At 62.3% G+C, this 19094-nt stretch overlaps 1 protein-coding gene across 1 annotated transcript in view; it reads right to left on the bottom strand.

Annotated features, from left to right (window-relative positions):
* Nucleotides 1–212: 212 nt before the first annotated feature.
* PKP1 (plakophilin 1) overlaps nt 213–19094 on the bottom strand; it is a 42667-nt gene continuing 23785 nt past the window's right edge. The window contains exons 3-14 of the mRNA XM_082613523.1: nt 16440–16834; nt 13734–13878; nt 12527–12734; nt 11625–11802; nt 10203–10317; nt 9002–9157; nt 8125–8298; nt 7565–7718; nt 7099–7285; nt 6510–6594; nt 3777–3883; nt 213–2573 (exon numbers count right to left, since the gene is read on the bottom strand). Coding sequence (XP_082469649.1) covers nt 3809–3883; nt 6510–6594; nt 7099–7285; nt 7565–7718; nt 8125–8298; nt 9002–9157; nt 10203–10317; nt 11625–11802; nt 12527–12734; nt 13734–13878; nt 16440–16834 — 1872 coding nt within the window. The 3' untranslated portion in view covers nt 213–2573; nt 3777–3808. The remainder of the gene's footprint in view (nt 2574–3776; nt 3884–6509; nt 6595–7098; nt 7286–7564; nt 7719–8124; nt 8299–9001; nt 9158–10202; nt 10318–11624; nt 11803–12526; nt 12735–13733; nt 13879–16439; nt 16835–19094) is intronic.

Below are 19094 nucleotides of genomic sequence, written 5' to 3'. Positions count from 1 at the left end.
CCTCGGTCCTCAGCAGCTCCCCCAATAATCCACTGCTCGAAAATGTTCAAAGAAATGGCAGCAATTTATTGATTTCCTATATTTCCAAAAAAAGCAAACGCATAGTGTACCCCCCAGGGAAACAGGCCTGGCCAGCACTAGGTTCCTCCGCAAACATGCGCGGTGGGGGGGGCGGACGGGCTGCAGAGCGCCCCACCCTCCCTCCCTGCCCATCCAGAGCCCCTTCCTCACTGTCCCAGCTGCCCCCGCCTCAGCCAGGCTCCAGGGTGGATGGGAGCAGCTCAGCCTCTGCGTCCCGGGAGCTGCTGAGTCTGCGCTGCTAGGCCGGCCCCTCTGGACTGGCTGCTGGTGGCCAGTGACCAGGTCTGTATTAAGTGCAGGAGGCCCTGGGTCGGGGCAGCGACAGGGAGGACAGGGTCCTCCTCCACTCGGCATTGGACTGTCCTGTTCCGGGTGTCGAGCCCGGCAGCGCGCGGCTGACGTGGACTTCACATCCTGAGCTGGGCCTCAGCAGACCCCGTGCTCCTTCTGTAGGAAATTTATCCACAGGCCCCTCCAAGGTCCGCCTATTCCAAAGTGACAGGCCCAGCTGGCTGGCCTCAGAAGTCATGAGAGAGGTGACCAAAACCAGGCCTGGCCTGACTGTCCACCTGGCCCACGGGGGTCTGGAAACCCGCCCATCCCCAAGGCAGAAGCTGGGCCCCGGCTCCTAACCCTGCGGGGGAAGGAAAGCTGAGGGAAGGGGCACCTCCACAGGGTCACCGGCTAGTTCCCTCTCGCCCTGACTGGACTGGACGGTCCTCTCACACTGGGGACCCCTAAAGCCAGGGACCCCAGGGCCCCTCTTTCCTCCAGGAGAACGTGAGACGGGGGTGTGGCCTCTCCGTTCACTGATGTATCCAGAGTGCTTACAACACTGCCTGGCTCCGTACGTGTTTCTTTGAGAAACCAGTTCCTCTGGGCCCTGAGGGCTGGCAGAGGGGACAGTCTACTGGGACCAGCTCCCCACGGGTCCTGAGAGAGAAGCAAGCCGCCACCACGAGGGGCGGGGAGGGCGCGGCACAGACCCAGCACCGGAGGACACGTGGCTGCGTGGCCCGTCATCTGGGGTCCGTTCCCCACCCCCTCCCTGGTCGTGTCCTGCCGCCACACCTCTCATCAGGAGGGTCCTCAGTGCAGAGGCTCTGACTGCTGGGGTGAGCAGTGGGGCTGGACGGGCCGTGGGGGGAACTCCAGGCGGGGAGGAGGGAGGAGGGAGGACCAGGCAGCCAGTTCCCCCGATCACCACCAGTGCCGCTCGGCGGGGACGCCGTGTCCTGCCCTGTGCTACAGTGCAGACCAAGGACCATTTACACAGCCCTTCTCCGGAGGCCCCTCCTCTACGTCTCATCTGAAATGCACAGGAGCCTGGGGTCCGGGGTGGCCGGTGTCCCTGGTGGGCCTCTTATCACATCCCCTGCGGTTTGCACAAAGTGGAGGCAGAGGGCTGGGGTCGGGGAAGAAGTGAGCGGCCTCTGGCTGGGACGGGGGCGGCTCCCCTCCCCGGTCTATCCAAATTCCTTTCCCCAAGTCTCCTGGGACCCAAAACACTCCCTCACTTGGATCTTGGCAGGCGCACAGGGCAGGATCCTCCTGGCTGACTCCCTGCCCAGCCCAGCCTGCCCCTCCGCTGGGAACACGAGGACCAAGCTGCCATTCCCTGAACAGCTCCTGGGCTTTGAGCACCATTCTGCCTTCTTTCTCCTGCAACAAGTGGATTCAAAGCCCCCGGAAGGCAGGGGCTTCCCAGGCTGAGCCTGCTCTGATGGGTACACAGCCCGCGAGAATGGCCAGCCTCCTTCTCTGGCACCTACCCTCGGGACAGCCTTCACACAGCAAAGCCAGCGTGCCTGTCCTGGCCCGTCCTGCAGACGGCCGCGTGGCACCGGGGGCTGGGCCGCACAAGCGCACAACTAGATCTTCCCAGGAGATACACCGAACCCCGCCAACCTCCCTTCCTGCAGAGCTGCCTCTTAGCGGGGGTTGAGCCCCCGGCCCCACGTATGCCCCACCGCGCCCCACCCCCTGCAGCGGTCCCTGTGGGCCTGGCACTGGCGTGGCCCCTGCCCGGGCACACACAGCTCAGGACGACGGGGAAGCTAAACCCAAAGCACACATCGTCCGCGCCCGTGAGGGCGACTCCCTCCACCACCGCGAGCTGCAGGCCAGCAGCTCACACAGCTCTATGCAGTCTGAGGTCCTGCTTTCAGCACACGCACACGCACGTGTGCACGGCCACACACACACACACACACACACACACACTATACACATGTATATGTACCGTTTCTCGGCAAAAGAAGTATTGACATCAGATGTAAGCTCCCTTAACTGAAGAAAGGCCCCCCAACCCTCCCCAACCCCCAATCCTGTCAGTTCCCCCAAGGAAAAAAAAAAAGAATTTAAAAGTATTTTTGTCATCCGCAGCGTCCCGGTTTGCTCTCAGCTGTGGTTAAACATTTCCCAATACTGTGCAGCTGGACAGAATACCCCTCCAGCAAGGCCCGAGTCTTCTCAGCTGGATTGTATCACGTCTGGAAAAGGACAAGACCTCTAGTGAGTGCCCACAGGGGGACAGCCATGCCACCAGTCTCGCCAGGGCTGTCCCCCTCTCACCACGTCCGCACAGATGTGCCCAGGCCTGAGCCTGGGGTCAGGGTCGCCCTCGACACGTTCATAGGTTGCTCCTGTTGGGTCAGAGCTGCCCCCCACCCCCACCCCCACTGGGGGCCAGCGCAGCACCGAACGCCGTGACCGCATGCATCAGGCATCTGCTGGTCTTGGTCTCCTCTCCTTTCCTGTCCTCATGTTGTTGGGGCCCATTTGCCAGGAGCGGGTGTCTGAGGTCTAAGGGAACCTTCATCTGGACTGAAGTTATAGCCCCTACCCCAACCAGGACCCTCCCCGGGTGCTGGAATTGGGGTCCTGGCGGTAGCTGGGGCACTAGGAAGTCCCCCTCAGCTCAGAAGACCCTGTTCTCATCCCTGGCTCTTTGCAGATGGCTCCACCCCAGGGCTGCCTGCTTCTGTTGACCCTCGAGGGTTGACGAGGTCTGGTTTGAGCATCTAAGCGTGGTCCTGGGCTTACCTGCATCAGAATCACCTTGGATGCTTGTTTAACAATGTATTTTCCTGGACCCCGCTCCGGAGCCACTGAATCAGAACTGCTGGGGCTGAGACCAGGGGTGCGCAGTTTAGCAAGCATCCCAGGTGAGTCTAATGAAGGCTAAGGCTTATTTATGAGCCTTTGTCACAGATATCGGATCTGAGGTTTTGGTCCCTAGAATCATCAGCTGCAAACAAGCTTGTCCACACAAGGCATGTTGCAGAGACTGGAAGGTGGATTATAAAAAGGAGAAGGTGATGAGCTGTAGAAGCCCAAACCCAAAACGACACATGGTGTCACTGCAGGGGCGCCATTCACACTGCAGTCCACGTGAATGGTACCACCTGGGTCGTGCAGTGTGCAACGCACACGGCTGTACCCAGCGGTTCTGCCAGACCTCTGGCCTGTCGATGCTACCAGGACATTGCACACCCCTAACATCCTGTGTGGGATGGTCACTGGCCAGGCAGTCTACACGGCTGTCCTCACAGACAGCCTCACCGTGTGTCAGCTGGACTGAAGGATGCTTCTGCATCCCTGGGGAGCACCGCCTGGCTCCTTTCTCTGGGACTGGCTGAGGCGGTGGCAGGGGTCCTGGGGTCACCCCCTGCCCTGGATGGGCCGACTCTTACCTGCAAGCCGAACTTGCTTGGGCAGCCTCTTCTTAGAATCGGGAGGTGAAGTTCCTGAGGCTGTTGGCCCCAACTAAGGTTCCCAGCATGTTCCTATCGAAACCTTGCTGTGGAGGAGAAACAACAGCTATATGAAACATCACAGGACGGACCAGTGTGGGCGTCCACGCGGTCAGAGGCTGCCCCCAAGCGTCCTCGAGCTTGCGCGAAGCTCTCCGGACACACTCTGCACGTGTGTCGGGGCTAAAGCTGGCCTGATTAAACGCGTGATGAGCATGAGGTCACTGACACTCACGAGTTAGTGAGATGGGTCTGGCCTTCCGCACAATGGAACATCCTACTCGACATCACAGAAATCTGAATCAAGGTGTGAGGGTTTAGCTAGGGCTTGTCACTCTAGAAACAGAGCAGCCACCGAAATCAGATTAGAAAAATTGTTTGTCTCTTCCTCTGACTGGCCCCGCTTTTTAAAAAAATAAATCCCGACAAGAGCTCTTGGCAGGGAGGTCATGCCCGGCGGGGCGGAAGGGTCATGGGCTCTGTCTACCTGTGTGTTCTGCCAACTCCAGCCTTACCAGCCCCAAGTGCATGCCGAGCAGAGACTGAATCTTACTCCTGTATGTCTCATAGCAGACAGCAGGTGCTCAATAAATGCTCTGGAGTGACTGAGGGCGGCCCTTGAGAAGGGGCGCCTGGCTCCAGCCCTGGCCTCTGAGAGCCTCGTCAGCGCTCACTGACCGGTGGGGACACAGGGGTCCAAGGCAGGCGGTTCAAAGTCCTGGTCCCACCTGGTCTGGGCACGGGTCACGTGATCATCCCCCACCACCCCCCGTCCCCTGCAGGTTTGCAGGCTCTCTCCTGCCAAGCTTGGCGGGATGTGGTGGAGGTCCCAGGAGAGGCGAGTCCTGGGTCCCAGCCCCTCTGTCCTCCAACTGGCCGGGTCACGGCCAACTCCGGGGCCCCATCTCCCTGGTCTGCAGGAGGGACCAAGCCCATGGCGGCCTCACTGGGGATGCAACAGCCCCGTGAAGGTGGATGAGCACCAAAGCACCCGCCCAGTCCCTTTGCGGCTGTGGTCAAAGCTGGCTCCAACTGCGTGGCCCAGGAGAGCCTAACGAGGGGACTCTGTGTGTCCCGGGCGGGTGCCGCCTCCGTACCTGGGTGAGCCCAACCCTCGGGCCACCTTGGAGCAGCTGGAAGAAGCGCTCCCTGGTCCTCTCACCCGCCTCCCCTCCACTAGGCCTTCCTGGCAGCTGTCACGTGGCCAAGCCCACCTGCCCAAAAGAGCAGGACAAGGGCCACCACCGGCAGTGGCTTCACACGGCCCCGGCCACCTTTGACCACGGTGGCTCCACGGCCCCGTCCGTCTCCCCACTGCGCTGGAGGAAGAGCCGTCCTCCTCCTGCCCAGGGGACTGTCCTCCCACCCCCTCCCCCGCCTGGTCAGTCAGTTCCTGACCCTCCAAGACCCTGTCCCCACCCCCTGCCCCCGGCCTTCCTCCTCCTCCTTCACTTTCCCTGCAGAAATGTCATTAAACAGGCGGCTTTTTACCCATTCTTTTGTCTCCCTGCCCTCTGGCCAAACTGAGGTGATCAGGTCCCCTCCCAGCCCCCCGCCCTCCCCCTGCGTGGGCCCCATGGGGTTCCCCTTCCCCCCTTTGACAGCTGTGCCCTAGAGTCACCAGAGACTTCTGGATCCCCAGATCCAGGCCCTTCCTCTTCCCGTCTCCTTATGCATCAGGAGCCCCGGGAACCGCGGCCTGCCCCCCGCCAGCGATTCCTCCTCCCTCCCTGCCCCCTCTCCCCTCGGCCTCCAGGGAGGGTCTTCTCCCTGCTTCCGCCTTTGTCCCCCAGGACTCTTCTGCAGATGTGCTGCTCGTGCCCGTGGCTTCTCCCACGTGGACACGCAGCCGTCTGCACACAGCCCGGCCTCTCTCCCCAGGCCCCGCACGCGGACCCCAGACTCCGCCTCTCCATCAGGGCTCCCCTCCCGCGTCCCTCAAGAGCCCCTGAGCCTCCCCCCTTCCCTGGCGGAGCCGTTTCTAGACGTCACCGCAGGGTCTCCAGCCGCAAGCCCGACCCGCCTGCTTCTTCCGCCCCTGCCTTCACGTCCACCCTCACCGCTGCTGACACCTCGGTCTACAGAGCGGCTGCCCCCGAGACGGGACAGGAGGTCGGTCGGCATGAAGGGCTCCTCCAGACCTGGACCCGACCGCGCGGCTGGGGAGGGGGGAGGTGTTGGGGCCAGAGGGGCAAGGTTGCCACCGGACAAATCCAGCAGCCTGGTCTCGTGTCCACTCCGCCCTGCAGTGCATGGAGGGAGCCTTCCTAGGGCTGGTTTCAGCATGTAACCCTCTCCTCCAAACCCTCAAGGGCTCCCCAGCGCCAAAAGCAAACCTTTCGTCTAAACTTGATGGGGTCTCGCCAGGCAGCCCAAACCCGCCTTCCCAGCCGGAGCGCACATGTGCCCCAGGTGCGTGATGGGCCTTTGGTCCGCCTGCTTTCCAGGTCGTTCCCAGAAGACCCCCCACCCTCACGCCTCTGAGGCACTTCCTGGATCTCCTGTCCTCCACCCCCTCAGCGCCTCCGCAGGCCCTGGGCTGAGATGTGTCAGCGCCTGGATCCCAGTCACCGAGGGGCCGGCCTCCCCCATCCTGAGCCACGCGGACCCGAGTCAGTGCCGGGAAGGAGCAGGAAAGCCTCGCCGGCAGGGGTGGCAGGGGTGGGCCCTTACCTGTCTGAGGACCCCCTGCAGTTCCCTGATGGACCACATGTCGGCCAGGAGGAGTCGGGCGGCCTCTGCAGCCTTGGGGGAGGCACTGCACGGGGGGGAAGTTCATCAGGGGTGAGACTCCATCAACTTGAGGATGAACGAACACCCCCTTCCGTCCCCTCCTCACCTCCTCGTGGGGCGGCCTCTGGGTGCCCGAGAGCGCAGCCCCACGGGGGGTCACTCTATACAGCGGGCACAACCCCGGGCCCCTGCCCACCTAGAGGTACCCGGGACTGTCTTTGGGGCCCCGGTCCCACCCCCTGGCCTTGTCCTCGGAGGAGAGGGGTCCGTGGAGCAGACGCAGTTCCCGAACGGCTGGGTCTGCCGCTCGGTGCCTCCCGCTGGCCCACGAGGACACAGTGTCCCTCGGCCCCCTGGCCGGGAAGTGTGCTGCCCGAGGCCTGGACGCTGGAGCTCAGCTTCTGGACTGCCCTCCTGGTCAGCCTCCCCGCACCGCACGGCCCCCCGGCACCACTCGGCCTGCTCAGGCGGCAGCACTGCTACCCCGCGGGGCCGGGGAGGGCACGGAGGGGGCCCCCACCCTGCCCACCTGCTGCGACACAGGTTGATGACGTTGCTGATCATGCTGCTGGAGAAGTGCTGCTTGGCCATCCCCGGCAGCGACGTCATCAGGTTCCTCACGGTGTAGCAGGTCGAGGACAGGATGTCCTCTGAGTTGCTGGTGTGGCCGGTGTGGCTGGTGAGGAGTCTGGTCACCTCTGGGAACACTTGGTTCCCTGGGAGAGAAAGGAGGGGAGGGCGCGGGGCCAGGTGACCCAGGGCTCCCGTGGGGCCCCAGGCCTGGCGGCTCCGACTCGGGGCTTGGGACCGTACGGGACCTCGCACACCTGCGCCCCATCCTCAGGTGACCTGCCCCGTCCCATGCCCGAGCCTCTCTTGGGCCAGCTCCGCCCCCCACCCCAGGGAGCGGTCAGAGGGTAACCTATCGGTGGGCTCTGGAAAGCGGGGGTCCCTCTCGAGGGGGTGGGGGCTGGCCTGAGCCACGCGGCGCTCACCCATCACCCGGTGCAGCGCGGGGTGGCGGGACATGTTGCTCAGGAGGGAAGCTCCGGACCGCACCACGTCTGAGTTGCCCGACTGCAGGAGGTTGGCGATGTGAGGCAAGCCCTTCTCCTTCAGCCCGATCAGCTGGCTCGTGCCACTGGACATCTGAGAGAAGGCACGGACGACTGAGGCCTCGGCTGGGCTCCCCAGGCCGCCCGGCAGGCCGGAGAGGGCCAGTTACCCCAAACCGAGAGACCCCAGAACTTTCTCTCTTCCGTGTTGGAAGCAGAGACAGACACATGTTTGCTCCCAGCTGGGTGACTGCAAGAACAAAGCCCCAGGCAGACATGCACCTGCACCTTACCCGGGGCAGCCTGGAGCCCAGGGAAGGAGGGAAGTCTCCGGCCCGCCTCGTTCACGGTGGGAGGGGCCCCAGAATCGACGTCCCCAGTGCCTGGCCCAGAGCCTACACATGCCAGACCCTTGACTCAGGCAGGCCCCGGTACATGGGGACGCGGGGAGCCGAGCCCGGACTGCGGGTGGAGGGACAGGCGCGGGCGGGGGCGCTCACCAGCCCCTTGCTGGCGGTCAGGTTCTGCAGGGCGCCGGCGCAGGCCTCCAGGGTGGCGTCCTTCTTGCTTTTGCCCATGAGGCTCAGGTAGGTGCGGATGGCGTTCGAGTGGTACAGCCAGCTGCTGCCCTTGGGGGTGGGCTCTTCCTCAGGAAGGGGGCAGTCGTAGTTGTTCTGGGGACAAGAAGCAAGTCGAGAGGGGCCGAACCCACGCATTCTGCTCCCCCAGCCTCAGGGTCATGGTTCCCAGATGAGGAAGCGCCCGCTGCCCCCTCCTCTGTGCACTGCAGCTGCTCCCCGGTGGGCGAGGGGCAACTGTGCCCTCTGCCGTCTCCACGGAGCACAGAGCATCCTCGGTGCCCCGGCCAGCTCTGCCCCCACCCAGCTATGAGGCTGCTGTGGGTCTCACACCCTGACGCCTCCACCCCTCCCAGAGTCACAGCCTGAACTTGACCCTCCCTGGGCCAACAACGGTGGTCCAGGGCCTGGCTTCCACCGCCGGCACAGTGATGGCAGCCACCCTCCCTCCGCAGCATCCCTCTGCTTCTGGGTAGACCTGGGGGGCTCAGGAGGCGGTGGGAGCCAGGCTGCCCCCCAATCTTCAGGGGTGAGATGAAGAGGGGGAGACTTGACTAGTCACACAGCAAGGGAGACGAGGCCTGCAAACGGGGCTGGAGCTTTTGGCCTCTGGGGGTCTGAGCAGCTCCTACATCCAGAGCACACACCCCCCCAGTGTCGTAAGATGCCAAGGTCGGGCAGGGGTCTATCCCCGGGGACTGGTCTCAGGCTCCAGCAGCGTGGGGTGCACGAGGCAGTGGGATCCGGGGGACGCAGCGGGAGCAGACAGACAGACGCACGGACAGACACACACGCTCACCATCATCCTGTTGCTCCTGTTGCTGAAGCAGCCGGTGGAGGCCTCCTCGGTGTAGGCATTGCGGGCGTTGTGCTCCAGCTGGCGGTAGCGGGTGGGCACCTCGGTGTCCAGGCGGTAGCAGAGGTTGTGCAGGGTGCACATGCAATCCTCCACAGACTGGGGGCCGAGCAGAGACGGCGCTGAGCCTCTGCTCGGCCCCCGAACGCCTGGCTCAGTCCCTGCTGCTACAATCCCTCCAACGAGAGGGCGGGCCCCTCGGGCTGCCCTGGGCCAGCGCAGACCCCGCCACGGTCCAAGACGTTCCCAGTGGCAGCTGCTCCCAGATCTTTGCCGCTTTCCTTCCGTTAACCCTCCCGGCTCGGGGGTGAAGCAGCAGATCTGCCCTCTTAACGTTCGGCCCTGCTGAGGTTTGGGAGCCCCTGACTTCCAGGGCCCGGGGTCACCCAGGTGGAGGGGGTGTCCCATCCAGAGCAGAGCACGGTGCTGCTGGGGTCAGCCTGAGCAGTCAAGTGACAGGCTGTCTCCTGAAGCCGCTGTCACTTCCAGGGGAGGTCGTAGGAGACAAAATCCCTCCCCAGAGAAACCGCGTGCAGGACCCCGGGGCCGTGACGCCCGGCCAGCCCCCTGGGGACTGCTCGCCAGTCTCCGTCCTGCTGTGCGGAAGGACCTCAGCCTCCAGTTTACCTTCCTGCCCTGATTTCCCCTTTCTGTCTGTCTGGGCAGGTGTCCAGAGTCCTGGGGGGTGGGAGGGTGGCTCTACCAGGGCCTTTGGGGGTGGCAGCGGATGCTCACAGAGAGCTTGCCTTGAGCCAGGAGCTCTCTTCATGTTTTGCTTATTAACTGGGTCTCTAAAACAACCCCCAAGGTAGATACGATGTGAACTGAGGAACAGAGAGATGAGGGAAGTGTCACAGTCACAAGGCCTCTAAGTGCGGGAGAGGACCTGCCCCTGTAACCACTGCTCGGGCGCCACCCGCCAAGGAAGGGTCGGGGTGCTCAGCATCCAGACGTCCCCTCTGCTGGCCAGGCTCTTGGTCCCTTCCGGCCACCAGGCCACGCCTTAAAGGCTCCCAGGAGTGCAGACCTGCCCTGTGGAATCTGGGAGAGAAAAGTACCAGGACCTGGAGTCCCAGGCCGCCCTCACTGATTGGAGACAGAGAGGAGTCTAGGTTCAGGGGTGCCACCTGGGGGCGGCGCTCACCTTGTCGTCATAGCAGCCGGCCGCCACGCATTTCTGGATATAGGCCATGAGGGAGTCAATGAGACCCGTGTAGTTGCGCATGGCCTGGCGCCCCGAGTCCGCGGAGCTCAGGTTCCTGTGGAGGACATGGGGCGGGTGGAGAGGGGTGGGGGGGGACAGGTGGGAGAGGAGGAGATGCAGGGGGGAGGGGAGGGGGGGAGAAGAGGGAAGGAACAGGCGGGAAACAGAAATGAGGACCAAGGAAGGAAAGAGAAGTCGCTCAGCCAATCCTGCTCAGTCCTGGCTGAGGCTGGGAAGGGGTCTCACTGGAGCTCGGCTCTTTCCACCCTTCTTGCCCACCTGGTCCCCAGGCCCGTAACTTTTCTGTGTCCAGGGCTCCGGTGCTGCTGGCAGCCCAGGCATACACCCTGCCCTCGTGGCACTTGTTGGGCAGGGGACTGGGCGTCCCTCCCCGTGGAAGCCGTGCTCCGCCCCCCGCCGTGGGCTCTCTCCCACCCGGGCAGTCTGGGCCCCTCTGCCTGGTGCAGGTGGGGTGTGACCGCTGCCACCCCACAAAGTCCTCGAGCACCCCGGCTTTGCCTCTGCCTAGCCTCTCTGCTCCCCAGAGGCTGCCGCCAGAGGCGGGGAGGGAGGAGCCCAAGCCAAGTGTACCCCTGTTCTGGGGCTCCCAGGAGCTGGGGAAGACGAACCCCGGCAGAGTGAGGTGTGACCCTTCGGGGGGTCTGCTCCACAGTTCCACCTCCATACTGCCCACCCCCCTAGAAGCAGCACGCCTAGGTCCCTCCGCCAACAGCCTCCAGGGCCTTTGCCACACCCTGGGGCAGAACTCAGGGAACTCTGGGCAGAGCAGTGCCACCTTCACGCCGAGGAATACGGCAGATGCTGTTCGCACCCCGGCCGGGAGCCCATCAGCAGACCTGTGTCTAAAAATGCTCTTCAGGACAGCACAAGAAAGGCACATTTTAGGGGCTTCCCTGGTGGCGCAGTGGTTGAGAGTCCGCCTGCCGATGCAGGGGACACGGGTTCGTGCCCCGGTCCAGGGAAGATCCCACATGCCGCGGAGCGGCTGGGCCCGCGAGCCATGACCGCTGAGCCTGCGCGTCCGGAGCCTGTGCTCCGCAACGGGAGAGGCCACAGCAGTGAGAGGCCCGCGTACAGCAAAAAAAAAAAAAAGAAAGGCACATTTTGTGGGGTGGAAGAAGGGGAAACAGCTGAGCCAGTTCAGCTCTTCAGATCCAAGCATTTCCACTCAGATTCCTAAGGAAGACCCCCTCAGCAGAGGTGCTGGGGTCCTGAGCCTCCATCAGGCCCAGGGAAGCTGGGACGCAGCCACGTCTGGGAGTTGGCCCAGGAGGCCAGGCTGGTGTCGGCCCCCTGCCCCGCTGAGCCTGGGCTGAGCCGGGCTGCGCTCCCCGCCCTCACCTCAGGCAGCCGGTGGCGTTGAAGAAGACCTCAGCGTCCACGGCTTCCCGGGGCACGTTGCTGTTGCCGTCGCACCAGCCGGAGAACGGGATGATGACCCGGTCAGCCAGGACGGGCAGGGCCTCCGAGACCAGCTCCTCCTTTAGCTCGTCGGTGGAGGACAGGTTCCAGAGCAGCCCTGGGGGTGGGGACCGCCAGGGTCAGGAAGACCAGGGACCCAGTGCCACCCCTGGCTGGACACCACCTCCCGGACGGGCCTCTGTCATCTGAGCATCCCGTGAGCCCACCTGCCCACGTCTCAACTAGACGGCAGGCTCTTGAGGGCAGAGCGTCTAGAATTCTCTGTGCAGGTCAAAGTTACACGTAGGGAAGCTGATCAAAACACGTCTGACTCATCAGTGTTTTCTGATACAAATGCTAGCCCTCAGAATCTTCTCACCGTCTCTGTTTTCCACCCAAAAGTCAGCCCAGAGACTCTTACTGTTGCTCTGTATGTGGTCCCATCTTCCCCGTCCCACTCAAGGTCTCCTCTGTGACTTCTGTGCCCTGTGTCCCCACCCTGAGCGCTTGCTGGCACAAGCCTTGGATACAGGCGCTGAAGACCTGTTGCCCTGCTCTCTCCCCTTCACCTGCAAATCCCAGGGTCTGCTGAGTACGGGTCCTGCCTGGACACCAACGCTCCACCCCCGCCCTCTATCCCTCACACATAGATGGTGGATGGACGGATGGATAGAGGGACACAATACCCAGGGTCACCAGCTGGACACGACCCACCTGGCCAGCACTGGTCCCATGGGACTCCTGGGGTGTCAGCCTGAGGCCGCCCACGCCCCACCCTGTCCTGGGCTGTGGCCGCCCCAGCGCCTCCCAGCCGCCCCACTCTCTGTGGCCGGGCTCCCCACCAGTCAGCTGCTTCTGGATCTCCGTGCAGCTGGTCTTCCTCAGGAGGCTGACGGCCTCGCGGATGCCACCCTGCCTCTGAGTCTCCAGCTTGTTCGTGGTGTTACGGAACACCAGGTTGCGCAGGGCCCCGGCCGCGGCCTGCTGCACGTTCTGGTTGGGGCTGCGGAGAAGGTCCACCAGCTTGCAGATGCCGCCCAGCTGGTACACCTGCGGGACAGGGCGCCCAGCGCCGGGCAGGACAGTGAGGCCGGGCTGACGACCCTCCACTTGGAGCAGCTTCACCCCGGCCGAAACACCCAGGGCGGCCGAAATAAACACGCAGCGCAGAGGGAGGGTGACCGGCCAGACGCGGAGCAAAGGCAGGACTTAGCCACCAGCTCTCTCGCACCCTAGCTGGGACTCCCTGAGGCCCTCCTCCCCAGCCCTGCTCTCCACCTCGGGAGCCTGGTGTGAGGACCAGACGGGAACACGCATGGAAACACACTTCAGAGCCCTAAGGCGGGGAGACCCCCGTGGAAACGCCTCCTCATACAGCAGGAACTGGATGCAGACAGACCCTGCCCACTCTAGGAAATGCATTCACGGGACTGCACCCTTGGGCTGACAGTGGAGGACTTGATGAGTCCTTCCTGCCAGCCACGCTTAGAGGCACAGACAGCCCTGTTCTCCACCACAGAAGCCTGGTGAGAGAGGATGGCACCACGGAGGGACAGAGACAGAGACAGAGACAGAAACCGAGAAAGAGAGAGAGAAACAGAGAGACAGAGACAGAGAGAAAGAGAAACAGAGACAGAGAGAAAGACAAAGAGACAGAAACAAAGACATAGAGAGACACAGGCAGAGAGAGACATAGAGACAGAGACAGACGAGAGACCGAAACAGAGAGAGGGGTAGGGGGAGGAAGCTGAAGTGGAAGAAGACGTCCCTCCTTGGTGGAATCTGGGCAGGGGTCTCTTTGGAACCCGTGGCCGTCACCAAGTGTCTCTTCCACGACCAACAGAGGAAACATGGCCGAGTGGCGTCCCCTCCACCAGGGGCTGTGCTCCCACAGAGGGTTAAGATGCCCGTTCTGATCTCGGGCAGTGCCAGGCCCACTCCTGGCCGCAGGCAGCTGGGCTGGGGGGAGAAGGAGCCAACGGCAAATCCCGCCACCAGCTCAAGTGCAGGGTCAGGCTGCCCCGCCCAGGCCCTGCCCAGGCCACTTACCTGCTGCTTGGCAGACTCATTCTGGAAGCAGGTGTGCTGGATGTAATAGGCCCCGATGGCCTGGCACTTCTTGTCCTGGGAGCTCAGGTACTGCACGGCCTTGGGGATGGTCAGCCCGACGCACTCAATGTCCTCGCTGCAGATCCTGTGGGGACGGGCAGTGTGGGGTGTGGGAGGGTTACGGGGGCTTGGAATCCCCCTTGCATGCCCGAGAGCCAGAATGAGGCAGCCCCAGGCCCCGCTGTGGACAGCTCCTCCAGAGGAGGGGGAAGGCTCACCCCACCGTGAACACTTGCTGGGACGAGGCCCTGTCATGGGTTCATGTCCAAGCAGCAAGTTACCTCTGCCCTGAGAAAAAGCTCCGCTCTATTCCTGAGGGGAAGCTCTCCACCCACTCTGCCATCTCTCATGTCTGTGCCTGGTACTGGGAACATGGAAGAGAATGGCTGGGGGCCTGTCCATTTATCCATGCCCTGCCATCTTCCTTCCCTCCCTCCATCATCCATCCATCTTCCCTCCATCCACATATCCATTTATCCATCCATCTATCAATTTATCCATCTTCTCTCCATCCATCCATTACCCATTTATCTAGGCATCTACCCATCCCTCCATCCATCCATCCATCTTCCTTCCCTCCTTCCCTCCATCCCTCCATCACCCATCCATCCATCCATCCATCATCCACCCATCTTCTCTCCATTCATCCATCCGTCCATCCACCCACCCACCCACTCATCCACGCATCCATCTCTCTCTCCTCCCTTCATTTCTAAGTCTAGCTAATTCTTCTAACACAACAATTCTCACACCTACTCCTTCTTCCATCCTCATGGCCACTGCCTTCCTTCTGACCACGGTCACTCTCACTGGGACTGCAGTGAGACCCCCGCAGCTGGTGTCTTCTCCGAGCACTCCCACCCAAAATGTTACACCCCTTTCCCAGATGAGCAGTCTTAAAGCTCTGTTCACTGTGTTGTCCCCATCAGCAGCTTCTCATACTGCAAGTTCAAGTTCAAACTGCTTAAACTGATATCCAAGGGCACGTGTCAGGTCGAACCACACTAAATGGCCGATAATCAGCTTTTCTGAGCCACAAAACTAGAACAATCATGTTCTAACCTAATAGTCTGGCTCTGCTGTGTCCTGCACACTCTCTAGCCCTAACGTGGGTCTGCTCCAGCAAGACTGCTCTCTGCACTGTGCCCTGATCAGGGCTCAGGGGCGTCTCTATCCCTTCCCCTCACCACCCCCGTGACCCACTGAAGACCCACTGTCTTCCCAGGGAAAGGAAACCTCTCTTCCAGGACCCACACCAGCTCCCAGGGTGCTGACTACAGGCTGCCTCCCCAGCTGCCCGTGTCCTGGGTCCCACAAGACAGCGGGGACAGCTCCTTCCTGGCACCCAGCCCTCCCCCCCTAGAAATCTTCCCAGCATTTCTAGAGGGAGAAACACTCCTCATGGGTACCAGCCTCATGCCTTTCTGTAGCGGGTGCCCGACTCCGTTTCTGGAAGGATCACCCATGGGGCAGAGCTCCCCAGTCTCCCCCATCCTGAGAGATTGTCGCCCAGAATCTGCCAGTCGAACGTCACCTCCAAATGGCCTGTCACTCACGCCCTCCATGGCTCACCTGACCCTGTCCTCTTGGGGCCTCCAGTCTGGGGCAATGAGCCAGGGCCAGGCGCTGCCCTGTCCATGGAGAGAGGCTTCTTAGTTCTCTGGAGCATCCTAAATACCCCTGACGGCCTTTGAGTAGCCAGGAGAGGGCCGGCTTTATAACGGTTCTGCTTATGATCGGGACAGCGTGGCGAGTAGGGGAGGGCACAGGGTGTGGCCTCGGCTGTGTGGTCTTGGGCGAGCTACCTAATGTCTCTGTGCCTGTTTCTCCTCAGGTTCTAGCCTGGAAGGGCTCTGAGGGTGAGAGATGAAGATTGCAAGGCTCGTGGGCTCCATGGCAGGGGGTTAATCCTGCAGCTGCAGGATAGCCCTGGGCTGTCGTTCTCTTCATGGCTGTCTCCCCGCTCTGACCACAGACCACACACGCTCAGTGAATGTCAAATACATGAATAAAGGACCACTCAGTGGTGACAGAGGACAGCTCCGAGGTCCATGGGGCTCTGAGCCCTGGAGGGCAGGGGCCTCAAGACCCTCGAGACACCGCGGCCATCCCCAAGCCACCCTGTGCCCAGGGCTCTCTATAGGACTCCCACTCCATCTCCTGCATTCCCACCCCTGGCACTAGATCTTACCAGTTTTATGTCTTTTGCCCTGTAAGATGGACCCGGCTCCTTCCCATTGCTGACCCCAGGGCACATGCCTTTGCTATTTCACAATGTGGGGAGAGGTTTACACACCCAAGCCCAGGGATTCTCAAACCCTGGCAGGGTCTCCGTCTCCTGCAGGCTGGTAACGCACACACCGCGGGCCCTTCCCAGGGTTTCTGAGCTGGAGGTCTGGGAGGGCCTGACAGTAGTGTTTCTCACAAGTTCCCCGGTGATGCTGAGGCTACTGGCCAGAGGAGCACACTTTGAGAACTGCTGGCCCAGCTAGCTTCTGATTCTCCTCTGCTTGTTCATTACCTGTGACCCTTGAAAACTCACACACTCGACAGGTTTGTTCAGTGTCTCCAGGCTGAGAACCTCCCGGGCTAACGGTCTGTCTCCCATGCCCCACACGCGCCCCCGCCCCGCCGAGTGACACTCACTTGGAGCTGGCCCTTGAGTGGCTGAAGGACTGGTCCTTGGTGCAGCAGCTGGGGTGGACGCACACGGGGTCCTGCTTGGAGCTACAGGGGGGCGGGCATACCGGGTACTTCTTGACCCCCTTCTGGCCGCTGCAGATGCTGTAGAGGCTGTAGCGGTTCTGGGCGGTCTTGCAGCCCTTGCCGCCCAGCGTGCCCTTGCGCAGGGTGCCGCGGGGGTCGCAGTAGAGGTCGGGCTCGCTGCGGCTGGCCTTGATCTTCTGCATGAAGCAGATGTCGCTGCCGGCGCCAGGGGGATTGCAGCTGCTGCGGGGGTACTGCCGGCCCCAGCTCCCCATCTGGCTGTAGGAGCTGAAGCGCCTGTTGCCTGCCTCCCGCTTAAGGGTCCCATTGTAGATCTGGCCAGAGAAGGGGAGAGAGGCTCAGCCGAGGGTCCCAACCCGGGATCCTGGGTCCAGCCGGCCTCGGGATTCAGCCCCCGGCTGCCCCCGTGATGATGCTCAGAGAATCCCGGGACGTCTGGTGTGGAGGGAACCTTGGTCAGCATCTCAGACTACTTTTCAAACTGCAGGCTGTGACCCATTATGGATTATGAAATCAATTTAGCAGACTGTGACCATCTTTTTTTTTTTAAATGGGATTGAATAATATACACTGGAATAAAAAATATCAGAGTGCAGTGCAGGTAGAAAGGACTGGGCTATCATGTAAAATGTACTTCATACTGTGCGTTGTAGCCAAAAAAGTTTGACAGCCACTGATCCGGTCCCAGTGGGCCCGGTCCAGGAAGGCAGTCAGAGGTCCAGGGAGGAGAGGGGGCCTTCCTACAGAGGGCAGGGCAACAGTGGGACTTGAACGCAAGCCCCCAGGCCCTCGCCCTGCCGCCCCGTGCACTTCCCAGACACCAGCAGCTCCTGATCGCCTTGGCCGCCTGTACTCCGCACGGGGAAATTTCTCCTACTCTGGCCAGAACTTCTTTCCACTGTTATTTCTCTGCTAAACTCCCCATCTTTGCCTCCTGTCTGCCAAGCCAAGAAGCAAATGGCAAGAGGCATTCTAGGGGGACCCCTCGAAGGCCAGAGGGGGAAAATATACTGCTCCCTGGGCCTCCTGCACCCATGGAGGCCAGCCCGGGGCTGCAGCAGGGGTGCAGGGCGGCCTCCTAGGCTGTGCCATCAGGCTGGCAGCAGGGGAGAGGTGGGCAAGGCTCAATCCAGCAGGAAACTTATAATAATGAGGCACCCCCAGGGCTCTGTGTGAGCCCAGCTGGGGAGTCAGGTGCCCTGGGAAGAGCCTGCAAAGCCGGAGACTTGGTGGGGGCGAAGCCCTCACAGGGCCGTCCAAGGAGCTTTCCCAGGAGCTCACGGGCGGTGGGTCTGCCTGCTCTGACTTGTCCCGAGACTAGAGGATCAACATGCAGCCTGAGAAAATGTCTCCGCACAGGTGCTGACCTGGGACTCAGCTTTGCCAGGATGAGCTGGGGCCAGTCCAGCAGCCCAGAGCCTGCCCGCCCCACCCCGTGAGTGAGCGTGTGTGTGCGCGTGTGCATGTGTGTGCATGTATGTGCGCGTGTGTGCATGTACGTGTATGTGTGCATGTGTGTGTGTGTGTGTGTAAGTGCCCACACACAGGGGAGTCGCCGGGCGGCTGGGAACTCCCCTCCACTCCAGATCTAGCCACTGGCCCTTGGCCGGGCCCCGTCCCTCTCTGCAGGGAAAGCCTTTGGAGCAGGAGACCACCTGTGGGTCACCTTCCATCAGCAGTGACACCCAGCGCTCAGAAGCCACCCACTGTCAACCTTGGCCAAGGTGCTCTGGTCAGCTCCACCCACGCGGGCAGCTATGCACTCAGGCGGGCAAGGCATTCACCCCCAAACTGGGTCAAGCCAGCCAACTCCAAAGGGAACTGGTGTGTGGGGCAGGGTGGGCACAAAGGGACAAGAAGAGGTAGAGACCAGCGGGGTGGCCGCCATCTGGTCATCCTCAGTGGGCAGCCTGCATGGCACACGAGAAACACGAGAAACACGCAACTAGGCCTCCAGGCCTCAGGCTGGCGGCCACACCCCACCCTCCTCTGGGGAAGGAAGATGACACGGCGCCGTGGAGGGAAAGCTGGGCCCCCCTGGTCCTCAGTGATGACACTCCTGGTCGTCACCCCAGACTGTGACGCCAGAGGCCACACGCTTCCCTGGCCCAAACCCAGCGCACATGCCGTCCTGCTGACAAAGCTCAGGGCTTGCTCTCCTGCCCTGGCCAGGGGTCGGGGGGCGCTGCCCACAGGGGCCGGGGTGTCGGCTGTGCTGCGGGAGGGCAGGTATGGGGGGAGGCAGAGGCCCCGCGGGGCAGCATTTCTCAGCCACAGCCGCATCGTGCACCCCACCTGGTTCCTGTGGCACGGCCTGCTGGCGGGCTGGCGGTGGCCAAGCCAGCTGTGGACAACTCTCCCGCCCTCAGGACCTTTGCTGTCACTTTGACAAGCGTGAGCAAGGGCTCCTCTCGGCCGGGCACCATCCCCTCCTAGCGCACAGGGGGCCTGGGCTCCCCTCCAAGGCGCAGACAAGCCCTCCCAGAGCAGGCAGCCCGTGGCCTAGCTTACGCCTGTGCCCTTTGCCCCTTTTCTTCTATCCGCCTGAAATGACAGGGGCATTGTGGGCTCGGT

The sequence above is a fragment of the Mesoplodon mirus genome, assembly GCF_964341445.2.
Source record: "Mesoplodon mirus genome assembly, chromosome: 3".
NCBI lineage: Eukaryota > Metazoa > Chordata > Mammalia > Artiodactyla > Ziphiidae > Mesoplodon > Mesoplodon mirus.
This window is presented reverse-complemented; position numbering and strand designations above follow the sequence as displayed.